This window comes from Nycticebus coucang, chromosome 12, assembly GCF_027406575.1.
Source record: "Nycticebus coucang isolate mNycCou1 chromosome 12, mNycCou1.pri, whole genome shotgun sequence".
NCBI lineage: Eukaryota > Metazoa > Chordata > Mammalia > Primates > Lorisidae > Nycticebus > Nycticebus coucang.
Window position 1 is genome coordinate 37,376,079 of NC_069791.1, and position 17,686 is coordinate 37,393,764.

At 34.7% G+C, this 17,686-nt stretch overlaps 1 protein-coding gene across 1 annotated transcript in view; it reads right to left on the reverse strand.

The window, feature by feature from the left end:
• Positions 1–10,981: 10,981 nt before the first annotated feature.
• ETNK1 (ethanolamine kinase 1) overlaps positions 10,982–17,686 on the reverse strand; it is a 59,472-nt gene continuing 52,767 nt past the window's right edge. Inside the window, exons 7-8 of the mRNA XM_053555755.1 lie at positions 16,949–17,022; positions 10,982–16,616 (exon numbers count right to left, since the gene is read on the reverse strand). Coding sequence (XP_053411730.1) covers positions 16,544–16,616; positions 16,949–17,022 — 147 coding nt within the window. The 3' untranslated portion in view covers positions 10,982–16,543. The remainder of the gene's footprint in view (positions 16,617–16,948; positions 17,023–17,686) is intronic.

The following is a 17,686-nucleotide window of genomic DNA, read 5'->3' on the forward strand; positions in this document are numbered from 1 at the left end:
AAGCTCTCCCAGTTTGCAAAAAAGCCACCTTCACGTGGTACGCTGGCACTGCAGCCTTTCCTCAGAGCACATGTGTGGAGGGATCTCTGGTGCCTCTTCTTGTAAAGACACTAATTCAATCAGGGCCCCACTTCTATGACTTCATTTAACTCTAACTACTTCCTTACAGGCCCCATCTCCAAATACAACCACACGGAGGGTCAGGACTTCAACATCTGAATTTGGCCGGGACATGTTCAGTCTGTAACACCATCCAAAAGCTAGATGAAAGTGGCCTTCATTCAGGAGGAGCCTACATAATATATCAGAGAGAAGAGACTACAGGAAATAAAACTGAAAGCCCAAGACCTCCAAAGACAAGGTATTTCCTTGCAGTGAGAAGTGTTTATATAGCATGGGGCCCCTGGGACAGTTGGCTTGGCTATCTTCTGAGTGAGCTGGAATTTTAAGTAGGGCCCAAAACAAAGGGAGAAAAGTGATGTGTCAAAGTGAAAAATATCAGAAGTTCTAAAGGGGCAAGACATGATTGCAAGAGGGACTTTACCTAACAATTGCAATCAGTGTAACTGGCTTATTGTACCCTCAATGAATCCCCAACAATAAAAAAAAAAAAAAAAAGTTTTATATTAAGTCTTTTCAACAGTATTTTGCATTTTAGAACTTTAAGAAACTCTAGAAGTAATCTTATTTAATCTGGTCATTTTACAAATGAGAAAATGAGGCCTACAAAAACCACGGTCATTACTGGGAGTTCTTGCCACTCAAACAGAACCTTTCCACTACGCCAGTATCTCTACTTTCTGTCTCCAATGGACAAGGAAAAAGAGCAGAAACTAACCTCCATTCAAACTCAATAAAGACTGTTGTCAATACAGTATCAGGTAACATAAGGCAAAGAAAAAATTCTGTTCCTTTAATTCAGGAAGGAAACCCACTAGCAAATGTGGTCAAATGGTTAGTTACATTTTCTTTTTTGTTAATGATTTTTCTGTTTTAGAATATTTTGAAGCTGGAACTCAGAAAGCTTTTTTAGCAGGATTGCTTTAGGTTCTTGTTAGGGATGTCACCAAGACAGCCTTTTACAAGGCACCTACACAACCTTCTGTTTCCATGTGAAAAGAAAAAAAGAGAAAGAAAAAGAAAAAAACCTCCAAAAAGCACAAGAACACTTTATATTCTTTCTAAGTGTTACAAAACTAAGAAAAAAGAAAACAGTTTTAGTTTCTTAAAATGTTGTGGAAAATTAAATGGCAACCTTCTTATCAGCTAATTACTAAAATACATATAATTACTAAAATTATAAAGGAGCCTAAATAGTTTTTCAACTATCCAGATTCATAATATATGAGAGAAATCAACTACCAACTACAGAAACTGCAGTAGGAACTAGGATGATCTTGTGTTGAACTAAATAATATAGCAAAAATACCTGGTATGACAAAGAAGAGTTTTAGGCTGATTTCCCTTTTAGGACATTCTAGGTGAGTGCTTGAGTGCCGGGGTCAAGCAGATAACCCATTGTAACTTCCAAATCTTAATGACTCCTGTTTTAAGAAATAAAGTTCTAGTGTAAGCCAACAATGCTTGGCTTGGGTTTTATTGATTTTTATGCAATATTATAAGAAAAATAGGCTTTGGCTGAAACACATCTAGGGAGAAAAAAAATCTTTGCTTGCCTCAATGTTATGGACACACTTTTCAAGAAGATACACCAGCCGGACTTCAGAAACTGCTGGGATGCTAAATTCTAAGAATATTCAATTCTAGTCACCCCGGGAAGTCAATGACAGTATTTACATAGTTTTTTTAACTGGGGGGGGGGCGCAATTAAATTATTTAAAATTAAACCATGTACAAAGAAGTACATGGTGAAAAAAAACAAAGTGGATTTCTAATTTCTTTCTTGCTCCCTTAAAGTGTGACACACACCAAGGCCCCACCCCCCTCCCTCCGTCCCTCTTTTACTTCCCCCCCATAACCTTAATTGTCATTAATTGTCCTCATATCACAATTGAGTACATAGGATTCATGCTTCTCCATTCTTGTGATGCTTTACTAAGAATAATGTCTTCCACTTCCATCCAGGTTAATACGAAGGATGTAAAGTCTCCATTTTTTTTAATGGCTGAATAGTATTCCATGGTATACATATACCACAGCTTGTTAATCCATTCCTGGGTTGGTGGGCATTTAGGCTGTTTCCACATTTTGGCGATTGTAAATTGAGCTGCAATAAGGATTTCTAATTTCTAAAGTAGTGAAATACAGATTTTCCAAACAGCTTTGAGGGTGTATCAACTCAGAAAGTTATTCTGCACAATTATTTTGAGTTTTTACTTTTCTCTAAGATCAAATCCTGTCATACTTTTTTTTTTTTTGCTTGATTGGAAATATTTTCTAACTACAGTATTCAATAATTTTATTCATTTAGCAAAACTATATTGAAGTTCATGTATCTAAGGATTGAAGACTATAAAAATAAATACAGCTCATGTCATTAAGGAGCATGAACTTGTCAGGGAGACAAACTCAGAAGCAGAAAATAAATATAAGTCAGTTGGTAAGAGTTGTCCTAGAGCACCACAGTGAAGTAGAGGAAAGGGGCAGAAGGGACAACTGACCCAGCAAATTGTGGCTTTCAGAAAGTGATAATTCTAAAGTAGCATGAGCAGAGTTTTTAAAAGTAAGTTTTAACAGAGTAAGAAGCAACCTGGTCAAGAAGATGGTAAGAAAAGCATGAACAAAGCACAAAGACTGATGTATTTAACATATTTAATTGTGGAGCTAAAGATAAAACAAGAATTGAAACATGGGTGGAAGAATAGTATGTAAATGTTATTTTTTTGGCAAAGAATATAACTATTATAAATAAAACGAGAAGAAAAAAAGAAAGTAGAGTTATGTCATTGTTTAATAGAGAAAAAGCTAGAGTCAAAGGATAAAAATTAAAACTTAACAGGCAAGGCAGGAAAAGCAAAGAGAAAGGCCCCTACAAAAATACATATACAAGTGAAACCCCAAGAACAAAAGTATAAAAGTTCCTGAATGCAAATACAAAAATAAAAAAAAAGACACACTGGATGGGGGGTCGGGGGGGATATAAACATGATACACAGTGAATTTAACATAGACTAATCTTGTCAGAATTGAATCTAAACTTACCAGTCATATAAAAATTATGAATGGGTATATGAAAATGGCAAGATTTTCAAATTTACCCACAGGGTAAAATCCAATTACATACTGTTTATCAGGGACACATTTAAAACAGTGACTCAAGAAAACTATAGGGATTAAAAAGATAAACTAGCAATCAGAAACACTAATTCAGAATTCAGACCAAAAAGCACTAAATGAGATAAAAAGTAAAACTTTATAATGGTGAAAGCCACAATTTATAACAAAGTCACTTGATGCATTATGTACATTTCTGCAAGAAATAACACTGCAACAACCTGTATGAAGCAGAAACTAGAAGAGATATAAGGAGAAATTGAGGGAATCACATCTGAACAATAAGGAAATTTAACTTATCAACATCAGCTCAAAATAGGTCACAGGGACAAAAGAAATGAGGATGAAGCTTTACCAAATTTATAAAAGACACAAATTTACACAGTTAAGAAGTCAAAACCCAAGCAGGAAAGTAAATACAAAGCAAATTATACCTAAGTGCATCAAAATCAAATTGCTGAAAACCAAATTAAAAAAAAACAAACCTTGAAACAGTCACAAAAGACCCCACACTACATACAGAGTAACATTCATTTAAATGATCATCTGTTCATCAGAAACAATGGAAGTCAAAACAGTGTTTTTAGAACATACAAGTATTGAGAGGTAAAGGAGATATATGTGTACAATTACTCTCAAATAATTTGTAAAAAAGAAAATAGATATATAGAGAAAATGAAACAGGGAAGGAAGTAAAAATTTTATTAAGGACATAGGAAAAGGATATATGGGAGTTTGTTGAATTATTTCTATGACTTTTCTGTACATTTGAAATGACTTCCATATAGAAATTATACAACAGATGAATATAAATGGGTGTTTTATTCAACACGCATATTTTCTAACTGTCCACTGATGGAATCTATAAATAGCAACTCAGTAGCAAGGAATGCACTTGGTAACAAGATTTTGGTTTCTAAATACCATTCCCTAACAGAGAAAAAAATCAGCACTCCTTGAAGAAATAGTTGAAGTGAAGGTATAGGCAGGGAAGGCATAAGATGAGCCTAGAACCTTATGTTGTTAGAAAAGGAAGTGCTCAAAAAATGATGTTAGGAGGCTGAAAGAATACAGACACCAACGCGGAGGAGCTCCCAACTGCCAAACTGGAACAACTTGAGCAACAAAATTATTATAGTGATTTGTAGGGCAGAAAATTAAACATTTGAGTCCTTACTAATATAAATAATTGAATAAATGTTAAAAAAAAAAAAAAGGTACAGCTCAGCCTTACAGTAAAATTCCAATTTATGAATGTAGACAAAGAGAGGAAAATAGAAAATCATGTTAGGAACATATAACTATTGTTGCAGGCAAATCTCACTGATCTAAGATTCACGGCAAAAGATTTGCATAGTTCTAAAGTATCCTCCCCAAAGTGTTAATGAAAAGAAAAAATTGCGAGAAATTTTATGTACCACCTTAATCAAGTGATCAATGTTGAAAAACTAGCAATTTGCTAGTTTTTAAAATTAACATCTTATTTGCCCTCATATGACACAATGAAAGACATATCAATTCTATGGTGCTCTCTTAACACACATGTGAATACAATCAAATAAGGACAAAGAGAGAAAGAAACAAGTATGAGATGGATGAGACCAGGAAAAATTCTGCAGTGGGTTAGGAACTGGAGGTATCAGTATGAACTTACAATTTCTAAAATAATATGCATTTATATATAAATATGTGCACGTAGCTTTCTTCCCCTGGCAGGAAAACGGACCTAGGATTAGTGATATCTCAGGAGCAATCAGCATAACTAGTGTCAATAAATGCTGCTACTCCTACTCCAGGTTCCTCCAGGAGAAATGGCTGATTCCAGGGCTGAGACACAGAACGCACAGGATGAGTCCAAAATGTCTTTGTTTGGCTAAAAAGTAAAGGGCTCAAAAAATGTTGTGGGCTTATCCAAAGGGTACAGGATTCAGATTTTTCCCCCAGCCCAATCTTAGATAAGATTAATACCAATATAAATACAGTTAACAGACAATCCATTGAATAAAACAGAAATCTGTGTCTGAGGCCTAACAATCGAGTTCATGAACATGCCACCATGCACTCATGTTGGCAGCACGGTACAACTTGTTAAGGTTTCATAAGTTTAGTACATCAGGATCTCACAGCCGTGTTCATGTTGACTTGTGGTGGTGGCTTGCTGAGTAGCATTCATTATTGCTGTTGTGTGTTTTTGTGTGCTGTAAGGTGTGGCACTTGCATCACAACAATGCACCAGCTCACATGACACTCTCTGTGAGGGGACTTTTAGCCAGTAAACAACTATATTGGAACACTCTCCCTACTCACCTGATCTGGCCCTCAGTGACTTTTTTTTAACCCAAAGATAAATATTGAAAGGAAGACCTTTTTATGACATTCAGGATTATCATGGATAATATGACAACACCTCTGATGGCCATTCCAGGAAGAGTTCCAAAATTGTTCTGAAGGATGGACTAGGCACTGACATTGATGCATAACTTCCCGAGGGGAGTATTTGGAAGGTGACTGTACTGATACTCAGCAATGAAGTATGTAGCACTTTTTCTAGGAGGAGTTTGCAGTATACTTAAAATACACGTAGAAACATAGGGATAGGAGATGACTGACAGATAAAAACAAGAGGATGATTCTTTACAGTAAAATGCTAAGTAATTTGGAGCATGTGGTGGAATTGAAAAATTATCGTTTTGCAGCCATCATAGCAAAGATTAGTTTGGGTAATAATTATCAAGAGTTGCTAAATCAGGGAAGGGGAACAGAAGATGTCTATCTAGGAGCAAAATATTTACATAATCTTAAAATACCTTCCCACAGATTGCCTATAGTTGCAAGAGAAAAAAAAAAAATAACTACATAGTGAAGACATAGAGCAACACTTTAACCAGATCATCAAAATTAACATCAACAAGTTCCACACCTCAGACGTGACACCTCAACAAGGACACATCACTTCTGTAGTATTTTGGTTTGGGGAGAGATAACCACAAGCTAATCACTATTTATATTAGAAAACATCGCATAAACACACACATATACAAATTATTGACTGGTTTTGCTACAGAGAACTGATCTTCATGGTAAATAAGTATCACCTTGAAGCACAGATCATATGTTATTCATCAGTGCCTCCACCATCTATCACAGTGTCTGACAATTTAAAGAGTTTGGGTGGCGCCTGTGGCTCAAAGGAGTGGGGCACTGGCCCCATATACAGAGGTGGTGGGTTCAAACCCAGCCTGGGCCAAAACTGCAAAAAAAAAAAAAAATGAGTTTGATGATTGGGAGCTGCCGCCAAGATGGCTGACTAGGGACGTATTTTGTAGGCCCATCTGACTGGAAGGTAGAAAGAATATCGGACTGAAGAGAGTGGAAAGGAGGCACAGCTCAGATGAGTACCACAGAGAGAGACAGCAGAGATAACTGGGGATCCCATGGGAAAAAACTGCAAAGCTGAGAAAGATGATAAAAGATAGCACAGAACAAACCCAGAGAAGCTCGGAGCCCAGTGAAAGGGTAAGGAGGGTCCCACCACCCTGACCCACGTACATGCCTCAGTGAACAGTGGGACACAAAGTATACTGAAGGGGTTCCCTCCACAAGCCCGGGCATAGCAGCTAATTAGCAAGAGTGGGGTGAAAGAATGAGCTCCACTCTTCACTCCATGGGTGTCACAAGAGACCAGAGTGCAGGCTGTCTTATACCTGGACACTTGCTCCTCTACACCTCCCATATTCATTGCACCCGGAAAGTAGTATGAGCTCAGCCTGAGAGTCCTAGCTCCTCCATTGCAACTGTGAGAATACTTTGAACCGAGAAACTCACCAACAGCTGTTTCTCTACAAATGGACATGTATTGCTAATTTAGGAGCTACCTACTCACCAGCATTTTGCCAGACTGCATTAGGCAGGCAGCTCCCAGTGCCTCTCAACATGAGTGCATCACAGGCAGATGCAGAGGACAGGTCTTAGTCCTGGATTCAGGTGAGAAAGCTCTTGTGGACACATCTGACAAGAGAATGTGGTGGGGTTCTGAGGAATAGGGACCCAGGAATGCACCCATCCCTACCCTCACTGGAGAACTGCCATATAGAGGTACAGAAAGAGCCTAGCCCCTGGTCCATGGCAATCAGATGCCTCAAATACAAGTACCACTTGCCATCTTGGAAATTAAGCTGGGGGACCCAACTCAATTCACACTGTTGAGAAGAGGTGAACACAGCAGATCAGAGATAACCTGAGAGGACCATCAGACCTGCTAGAGCACCCCATAGGCAACTCAGGACCAGCACTCCTCTCCCTGGCATAGCGAAGATTGATCTCTGGGGACCAGGACACAGGCCCACCAGCCAGACTTAGGCCCCCATTTGAAAAGATGTTTGGAGAACACTTAGAGATCTAAATACAGACCTGCCATTCGATCCTACAATTCCTCTATTAGATATATATCCAGAAGACTAAAAATCACATTATAACAAAGATATTTGTACCAGAATGTTTACTGCAGCCCAATTCATAATTGCTAAGTCATGGAAGAAGCCCAAGTGCCCATCAACCCATGAATGGATCAATAAATTGTGGTATATGTATACCATGGAATATTATGCAACCTTAAAGAAAGATGGAGACTTTACCCCTTACATGTTTAAATGGATGGAGCTGGAACATAGTCTTCTTAGCAAAGTATCTCAAGAATGGAAGAAAAAGTATCCAACGTACTCAGCCTTGCTATGAAACTAATTTATAGCTTTCTTACGAAAACTATAACCCAATTTTAGCCCAAGAAGAAGGGGAAAGGGGATGGGGGAGGAGGATGGGTGGAAGGAGAGTAATTGGTGGGACCACACCTACGGTGCATCTTACAAGGGTACATGTGAAGTTTACTAGGTGTAGAATATAAATGTCTTAACACAATAACTAAGAAAATGCTGTGAAGGCTATGTTAACCAGTTTGATGAAAACATTTCAAATTGTATATAAAACCAGCACATTGTACCCCATGATTGCATTAATGTACACAGCTATGATTTAATAAAAAAAAAAAAAAAAGTCCAGATGAGAAAGAATAAAAACAACTCCAGGAATACAATATATCAGAGCAGAACACCACCACCAAAAGGAAATACTGATGCCTTACCAATAGATACCAACCAGAACAAAAACATTGAAATGATTAATAAAGAATTTCAAACATGGATTACAAGGAAGCTCAATGAAACACAAGAGAAAATGGAGACCCAAAACAAAGAAACCACAAAAAAAATTACAGGAAATGAATGAAAAATTCACTAAAGAAATCAAATTATTAAAAAAAAAAACTTCTGGAAATGAAAAACTTATTCAAGGAAATATACACAGTGGAAAGTATTACAAATAGACTAGATCAGCCAGAAGAAAGAATGTCAGAGCTTGAAACAATGCCTTTGAATTAAACAAGTCAGTCATCCTTGAGTTAACAGAAACAAGAGTAATGAACAAAGCCTACAAGAAATATGAGATGATGCAAAGAGGCTCAACACAAAAATCAGAGGCATCCCTGAGGGTGAAGAAGAAAATATATTCAGGTTGGAAGCCATATTTGAGGGAACTGAGGAAAACTTCCTTGGTCTTGTTAAAAATTTAGATACCTAGGAAGCTCAAGCTCAAGGAAATCCATTGCAAAGTGGTAATCACCACAACACACAGTCATCAGACTGGCCAAAGTTAACATAAAGGAGGAACTCCTACAAGCTGTAAGGCAAAACATTTACCTTAGTTATAGGGTAAATTACAAAGGAAAATCCACCAGGCTAACTACAGACTTCTCAACTGAGACCTTACAAGCCAGAAGGGATAAGACACCATTCCCAGTTCTCTAAAGCAGAATAATAATTCTGTGTTTAATATAAAACGAGAAAAGAGCCTGAATAGCCAAAGCAACCTTAAGCAAAAGGAACAAACCAAGAGGAATCACTTTACCAGACTTCAAGCTATACTACAAGGCTATAGTAACCAAAATAGCATGGTACTAGCACAAAAAGAGACATTGACCATGGTTCAGAACAGAGAACCCAAATATAAAAACATTCTCATATTGCCGCCCAATCTTTGACAAAGCAGAAAAAAATATACACTGAGAAAAAGAATCCCTATTCAATAAATGCTGCTGGGAAAATTAGATAGCCCTATGCAGAAGAATGAAACAGGACCCCTGTCTCTCACCACTCATAAAAATTAATTCAAGGTGGCTAACAGATTTAGACTGAAGGCATGAAACCGTAAGAATGTAGAAGAAGCTGTTGGAAAAACTCTTCTAAACATCAGCCTAGATAAAGAATTTATGAAGATGACTCCAGTGGCAATCACAGCAACATAAAAACTAATAAATGAAACTCAACTAAATTAAGAAGCTTCTTCAGAGCCAAGGAATCAATAGATTAAATGGGCAACCTACAGAATAGGAGAAAATATCTGCAAACTATATATCTGACAAAGGGCTAATAACCAGATCTACAAAGAACTTAAGCAAAGCAGCAAGAAAAGAAAAAAAATCAAACCACCCTGTAAAAAACTGGGCAGAGGACACAAATACAAGATTTTCAAAAGAAGATAAGACTAATGGCCAATAAACACATGAAAAAATGCTCAACATCTCTCATCATCAGAGAAATGAAAATCAAAATCACCTCATCCAGTAAGGATAGCTTTTATCAAAAAGTGTCAAAACAGATGCTGGCATGGATGCGGAGAGAAAGGAACACTTATACACCATTGTGGTGACTGCAAACAAGTACAACCTCTATGGAAAATAGTATGGAGATTCCTCAAAGACCTAAAAATAGACCTATCATTTGATCCAATCCCACTATTGGGTATGTATCCAAAGAAAAAAGTCATTTTACCAAAAAGACAACTTATACTTAAGTGTTTACTGCAGCACAATTCAGTCACAAATATATGATATTTACTCATGTGCCCACAATTCATGAGTGGATTAATAAACTGCAGTATATATACACCATGGAGTACAATTTAGCCATAAAAAATGTGATGAGCAAATACCTTTTATATCAATCTGGATGGAACTGTAACCATCCTCCTAAGTGAAGTTTGGTAAAAAAAAAAAAAACAAAAACCATGTACTCACTATTACATTGGAACTAATCAATCAATGCTCATGTGCACATACGGAAGTAAAATTCAATGGAAATCAAGCATGTCGGAGGGGGAGGGGAAGACAGGTAAAATCATACCTAATGGATTCAACACTACCTGGGTGATGGGCAAACATTTAACTTTGACTCAATCTAACAAAAGCAATTTATGCAGCCAAAACATTTATACCCCTCTAATACTCTGAAATTAAAAAAAAAGAAAAGTTTGTTGGTTGAATGAATTCTCCCTGCCAAACTGTAAGATGCTAAGTCCTAGACAACATCTTTATTCAACTATGTCTCCCACCTCCAGTTCTAAAAATAGTGAAGATACTACTATTAGAAGAAAAATGAATTTTTAAACTAAACAGAATTTGTTTTTAAGTTATGTAATATTACATATACTCATCTCAACCAAATTTTCAAAAGCAAACATTTTTCAAAATGTTTTAACAGTATATTATAAACCAGAAAAATTAGAATTTAGAATTAAAATTTAAAGAATCACTCCAAATATATAGTCACATTCATACATTAACTTTGAAAAGTCTTATTTCCAGATATTCTACAAAAGGAAAACCTTAAAAGTTGAACAATAAAATTTATGGGTACACTGTAGTTAGAACCCAACTTTATTGTTACAATCAATTTTTATTTACAGAATATAAATCTCTTCAAAAAGATACATTCCTTCATTTAATCAATGGCAAAAAGCCTAATGAAACAGAAATAAAGCCTAAACATCACTTATATTTAAACAGAAATACAAACCGCTTCATTAAGTTTGTGAACACATACCAAAAATGTATTTTTACTTAAGCAGTTACATGAATGAGGCTACTCTTAATTTTCTTCACTGGCAACCCCATTTTACCCACAAAACAAATTTTACTTAAATTAACAGTAGTAAAAATTAAATTCTAAACATGAAAATATGAAACAAAAAAAAACAGGAAGTATCTTCATTACTAAACAGATTAACAAATTCTCAGACACTCAGATACTTTCTGAGGCATGTCAAAACACCTACATCAAAAATTGCATTCATTTGAGAGGTATCAATACATTTTCAGTGCTGTGACTATTTGTAGCACTTACAGTATATACAAAGCAGCATTAAACTACTATGGTTCACATTTGATAAACACAAATTTAAGCTTTATGCCACACTTTCCCAATTCAACATATAGCTAATGCACTGACAGTTATTCATTTCATTTTTTCTTCTGAAAGTGAATAAGGACATTACCATTTAAACATATAGAATAATGCCATGTCTTCTTCCTTATAATCACAGTTTTTATTTTAAAAATCAAATACTTCTTATCATGGAAACTTATCCAGCTATACAAAAGCTCCTAAAGAGTACAACCAGAAAGTTTCCTATCTGCAAAAACATTAATTTATAGTTACTTTAATACAGGTAAATATAGGAAACTACTTTGGATCACTGGACAATAGAAATTTCAGTGTGTCACTACCTATAATTAAGTAGCAAGCACACCACAACCACAACCACAACCACAATCATGGCAAGTTGACACTCTCATCTCCTCTACTGCTTTTGGGGGTCTTTTCTAGGCCACAGGATCTAGTTTACATGGACACCATTGGGTTTCAACCTATCTCTGAAAGTTCCCTCATTCTGAGTTTTTAAATTCAACTAATGGAATGCCAACAATTCCAATCAGTTAGTTTTCTTCTTATTCTTCACTAATCTGTTCAAATAGAACATGTAGTGTTTTCAATTTTTGCAAACAGAGGCGTTTTATTAAAATGATTAATGGTATTCAAAATACCATTAATGGATAATATGTTAATTAATGAAAATGAAATTAAGAATATTTTAGAAAGTAATTTTTTCATAACTAGAAAAGGTATAGGATTCAGAATGAATCCTTTAACCCTGCTGTTTTATAACATCGGTAATATAGCAAGTTCATAAAGTACAGAAAAGACAAAGGAAATTTCAGGAGAAAAATGAACTAAAAACTTGAATTTTGGATGCCTCAAACTCAAAAAAGTTTATAGTGCTTATAAGCACTATCATTATTTTTTCCATGCAAATAGTTCAGATATTCATTTCATTTCAAATTATAATCCAGAAAATTTATAGCATAAAAACTCTGTTCAGAAAAATCTAATGCACTATGTAATATATCCTCTTAATTTCATTTTCAAATATTTAAGTAATACAAAGCCAAGTATTTTCTTTTATAGCAACACATTTATAGACTGAGCTTCAAAGACGGAGGAAAATTCATTTAAAATAATTGGTACACTTTTCTGTTCAAAGACATCACACCCAAGACATGACACTGTAATGACACACAGTGGTATAAAAAAGAAAAAAGGGTGGTTTAATATAATGTCTTCTTTTTAAAAAGAATCAAAACCAATGGCCTTAATATGTAACTAAATCCCCAGTAAAAGAACATTCTAAAATCTAATGAAAAAAAAAAAAAATAAAGCAGATCAATTTTGAAATAAGGATAAAGCTGCTTTACCACATACTTATGATTCTTTTTTTTCTGTGCATAATAATTACTAGCATTTCCCTTCTGTGTAAAGTAGGGCAAGCTGCTTCCAATAACAAAATTCTCCTAGCATAAACCACTGTTAACTTTGTCTATCCATTCAATGACTGATTAGTAAAAGCCTAAGTCCATGTAACTTTGGAATGCAGTATGTTATTAAAAGCAATCTAAAGCAGAAAATGAAACTGATCATATTTTCATTTACAACATGCAAAAAACAATTCATAAAATGATATAGAAAGCTTCTGTATAATGTAAAAAGGAAATATCTGTATCATTTTAAAAGTGAAGGCTTTTAACTTTTGCGAGTTTGGGGGAACTTCTTTTTCTTTAAATGTGGAAATTTTAGTGACTTGTACATATGACATCAAATATTTTTCGTTCAGCAAAAACTAGAAATAGTTGTCATTAAAAGATTATCTATGTCTTTTCTGTCTTTTACATTCCAATAATGAACAACTTTAAATTTAGAGAACTCATCTGAGATACGCTTAAGATAAACTAAAAGCTATTATTTGTCCTATCTTTTGAATGCGTGGGATTTAGACATATACTGAGATATATAAAATTTCAAGACTTTTTTATAGGAAATTGTTAACAACCCTGAAATGGGAAAAGATAATACTTCGGTTTACAACCATTAAATTATATTTTTAATTTCCTTTAGCACAGACTCATGACTCAAAGAGTGGAGCTCTATTAATGTAACAGTGTATAAATACACTGCTTTCAGGAGTCATACCTCACAAAAAATAAAAGCTGACTAAAAAATGAAGAAAAGTCTTATTAGGCACTGAGAGGCTAAATAAATAAGTACTAACATTAACCAAAGCCAATAAACCCTATGTCCAGGTCTTGTGATTTCACTGTGTAGTCCAAACTGTTGGCTATTTCCAGTCTACAACCAATAAGCTAGATCATTTCCTTACAGAAAAAAATTCTACAAAAGGGGAGAGAATGCAAAACAATACACAATCTCATATGCAAGATACAATCCACACTAATTTACAAATTTTTATTTACACTGTTTTATATACATTCCAGGCAGACCTAGTTGATGAATTTTGTGCTCATATTGATCTCAGGCGATCATGTGAACAGTATAACTTACTACCACATCTCTTAGATATCCAGAAATGGTAGTAGCATGGGGTTAGGAGGGAAAAAATCATCACTGGTCAGGTAAGATCATAAAAATATGAAAGGAAAAAAAAAGAAAGAAAGAAATTGTGGAATTTTGCTCATTAAAGCATCCAGGCCACTGTGGTCTACTAACATTGAATATACATGAATGCCACTTCTCACAGCCATTTTCATATATACAAAATAAGTTTACTACCAGTTGACTGGGTAAGGCATTCAAGTTCCTCAGCTTAACATAAAAAAGGCAACAGATATCTCAGCAAGCCACTGGACAAATTTTAGAGAGCTGATTTTAGAGCACTGTTGAGGTTTACCCTCCTTTACAATCTCTTAAATGGTCAATATAAAGGGTAACAATTTGAACCCTATTGCTAGCCTGCATGAAGATCCTAAAAACCTATACAGGAAGTAGAAGCATCACAACACTCAAAATCTAGCCAAAAGAGTGGGGGCTATACATTAAATATCTTACTTGTTCCCAAGATCCACTGCACACTCCTGGAGCTAACATGAGTGCCTTTTTTCCTGGTTACATTCACTTCTATATGAACCTCTCTAAACCACAAAAGTGTCACAGCTCGAAGCTATGCATGGTCTGTCAGCAATGGTTCAGTGAATCTCTATTCCAAATAGTTTGAAGAACATGGAGGAAGGAAGAAAAATTATCTTAGCTCCTCCCACAATTCTACAGATACATACTGCTGCACTTTAGAAGGCAGAAAGAAAAAAAAAATTCAAGAGTATTAATTATTCATCATTCTATGAAAATGTTCCAACCATAGATAAAAATTCCACCAAAAACAATTTTTCAAGTTTACCCTAGTATTATAAAAAGCTACTAATTATTTAATTGGTTCCATTAATTTAATCAACTAGGCAAACTCTATTGCTTACAGTAATAGGATTTACAAAAACAAAAATGAACATTTATAACATTGGGGAGGTAGAAACTAAATGTTGGTCTAACACTGTTATAGACACAAACACATTTTTAGGTTCTTTTTATGTAACTAGAATTCACCATTTGCTGGCCTTTAAGTGTTTCTACTTATTTTATTAGCTTTAAACATCTTGAGATAACCCAAGTATTTTAAAGCATTTGAGAATATAAGTCATTTGGAATAATACATCACACCCCTCAGAAGATTTCTCAGATAATTTGTAGCTGCAAATTTTGATCTAGTAAGCCAACTTTGTACATGCGCACTTATGTGACCAAAGTGCAAAGCTTCTCAGACCAATTTTCTAAGTTAACCATGACTGCTCAACTATACACACCAGACTTCAGACCTCGAAGCCTAACCCATATAACTGCGTTTCTCACCCCCAAACAAAATAAAAAAATACACTTCAACAAAAACAAGAAAAATCAAACAGAAGCCCTCCTACCATGACTATGCTTAATTCACATTTGTCAGATTTTAAGTATATAAGATCAATGTCCTAAATATTTCTTATTTAATCCTTTTAATTGCCTCAACATATTACACTGAACTTAAGTGTATCAAGCAAACATTTGCTAGACATGAAACCAAACTAAAACATAAACTATAAGGAATGAACCTGGATAGATAAAAAAGAATTAATCTAAATGATAATTTCTTATTTCCAAGTATGATTCATTTTATATATTTGTTTCAAAAACTAACAATACTAGAGACTAATAATTAAAAACGTACACTATCTCAATTAAGTAAAACAAAATTTTTGATTAGAAACAATTTGATATAGTAAAATTTTAAAAACTAAAACTAGTTACTATAATGACCATATTTAGCATTTCAAACATTATTTAATACAGATTTTGGTAGCATTAATTCATACTTATTCCAGGATTATATGGTAAATATTTGTATTTATACTGCCAGACTATGTAGAGAGAGGGGTAATGCTAAGTCATATTCCCTCAAAAAGAAATGCTTTCTAATATTCATTTTAATAAGATGTACCACCAACAGAGACAGTGTATGTATTTTACCCTTCTAAACAGGTATTTTTATATGAACATCCTAAGTTATCTACATCAGTCGCATTTCAAGAGTAAATGATTCCTTTTACTTACAGTGCATCAAGATAAATCGGTTACAATGAACAACTAGAAATGTTTACTAAAATTAATCTTATTAAAGTAAAACATTTAAAAATTTCTCTGGAACATTTTCGTCGCTTACACTCAAACAGATAAAGCAGTCACAGAATGTTAAATTTATAATAAATAATTCACATATAACATAGATTAAATTATCAAACAAAGGTTAAACTGATATCTTTATACCTTTGTAGATTTAACAAATTTTTAATCCACCACATACTGATAACAATAGGTATATTTCTTGACATCAGTCCATGTAAAAAATAGATTGCTTAGAGGCATAATTTGTAAAGCAAAATAACCAATTAAATAACAGAATTTTAACAAATATTGGCTTTTTGGAATTTCTTAAGAAAAGATTCACAAGCACTGCTCAGCTACTTGAGAATAATTGAATCTCTTCTTTACTCAGGCACTTTTAATGCAGTAACCTCTGGCTTCATTTTAAAGTACTGGTTAAAACGAACAATTGCATACCTAATGAAAAAAGAGAGTAACAACAACATTAGTCAAAGCTGAAAAACCGAATCCTCCCTTAATTTCCATTCATTCTTCTAAGCTAGTTTTTCAAAAATTTAAGATTTTCAAAAGATGTCTTTTTAGTTTATTGCACCACCTACTGGACCCTTTTCTAATAATGAAAGCACTTACCTTAAAGCAGATTTCTTCACAGACCATTTTACTAAATGGATGCAACATTTACAATATTTGGCTGAAATTAATAACTGCAATCTTCCCTGTGAGTTCTAAATGTTAATCCAAATAAGAGTAGAGATGAATATGATACATATACATAAAATTTAACTTACCCTAGGAAATCAAACTCAATCGTAGAGTATTTGGCTTGTATCAAAGCCCACAATCCCCAAAAGAAATGAGAAGCCTTAAAAGGAAGGAAGAAAAATGATAATTATGATAATTCATTTCTTTGTAAAACAAGTATCAAACTGTTAATTCTATCCTCTTCATCAATCATACATGACATTGCCTTGCTGCTCTCTTTTCATATAAAATATCTAAAACACAGATCATACTGAAATGTACAGTATCTAGATGACTCTAGATCACTTCTGTTCACCCCAGAAGAGCTAGGATAAATTATAATCATTTAAAAATATAGCCCAATTCCTGTGACCTGCTTTGTATAAAGATTATTAGCATCATCACTGATAAATATCGGTTAAGGGTTTTCATGCTTAAAATTGTTAACGGGCTTTCTAAAATTGATAACGGCCTGTTATCAAAGGCTTTTGTTTCTTTCTTTCTTTTTTTTTTTTTTTTTGAGACCGTGTCTCACTATGTCACCCTCAGTAGAGTGCCATGGCAGCACAGCTCACAGCAACCTCAAACTCTTGGACTTAAACGATTCTCTTGCCTCAGCCTCCCAAGTAGCTGGGACTACAGGCGCCCACCATAACACCCAGCTATTTTTTTGTTGCAGTTGTTTTAGCTGGCCTGGGGCCGGGTTTGAAACCATCACCCTTGGTGTATGTGGCTGGCGCCATAACCACTGAGCTACAGGTGCCAAGCCAAGACTTTTGTTTCTT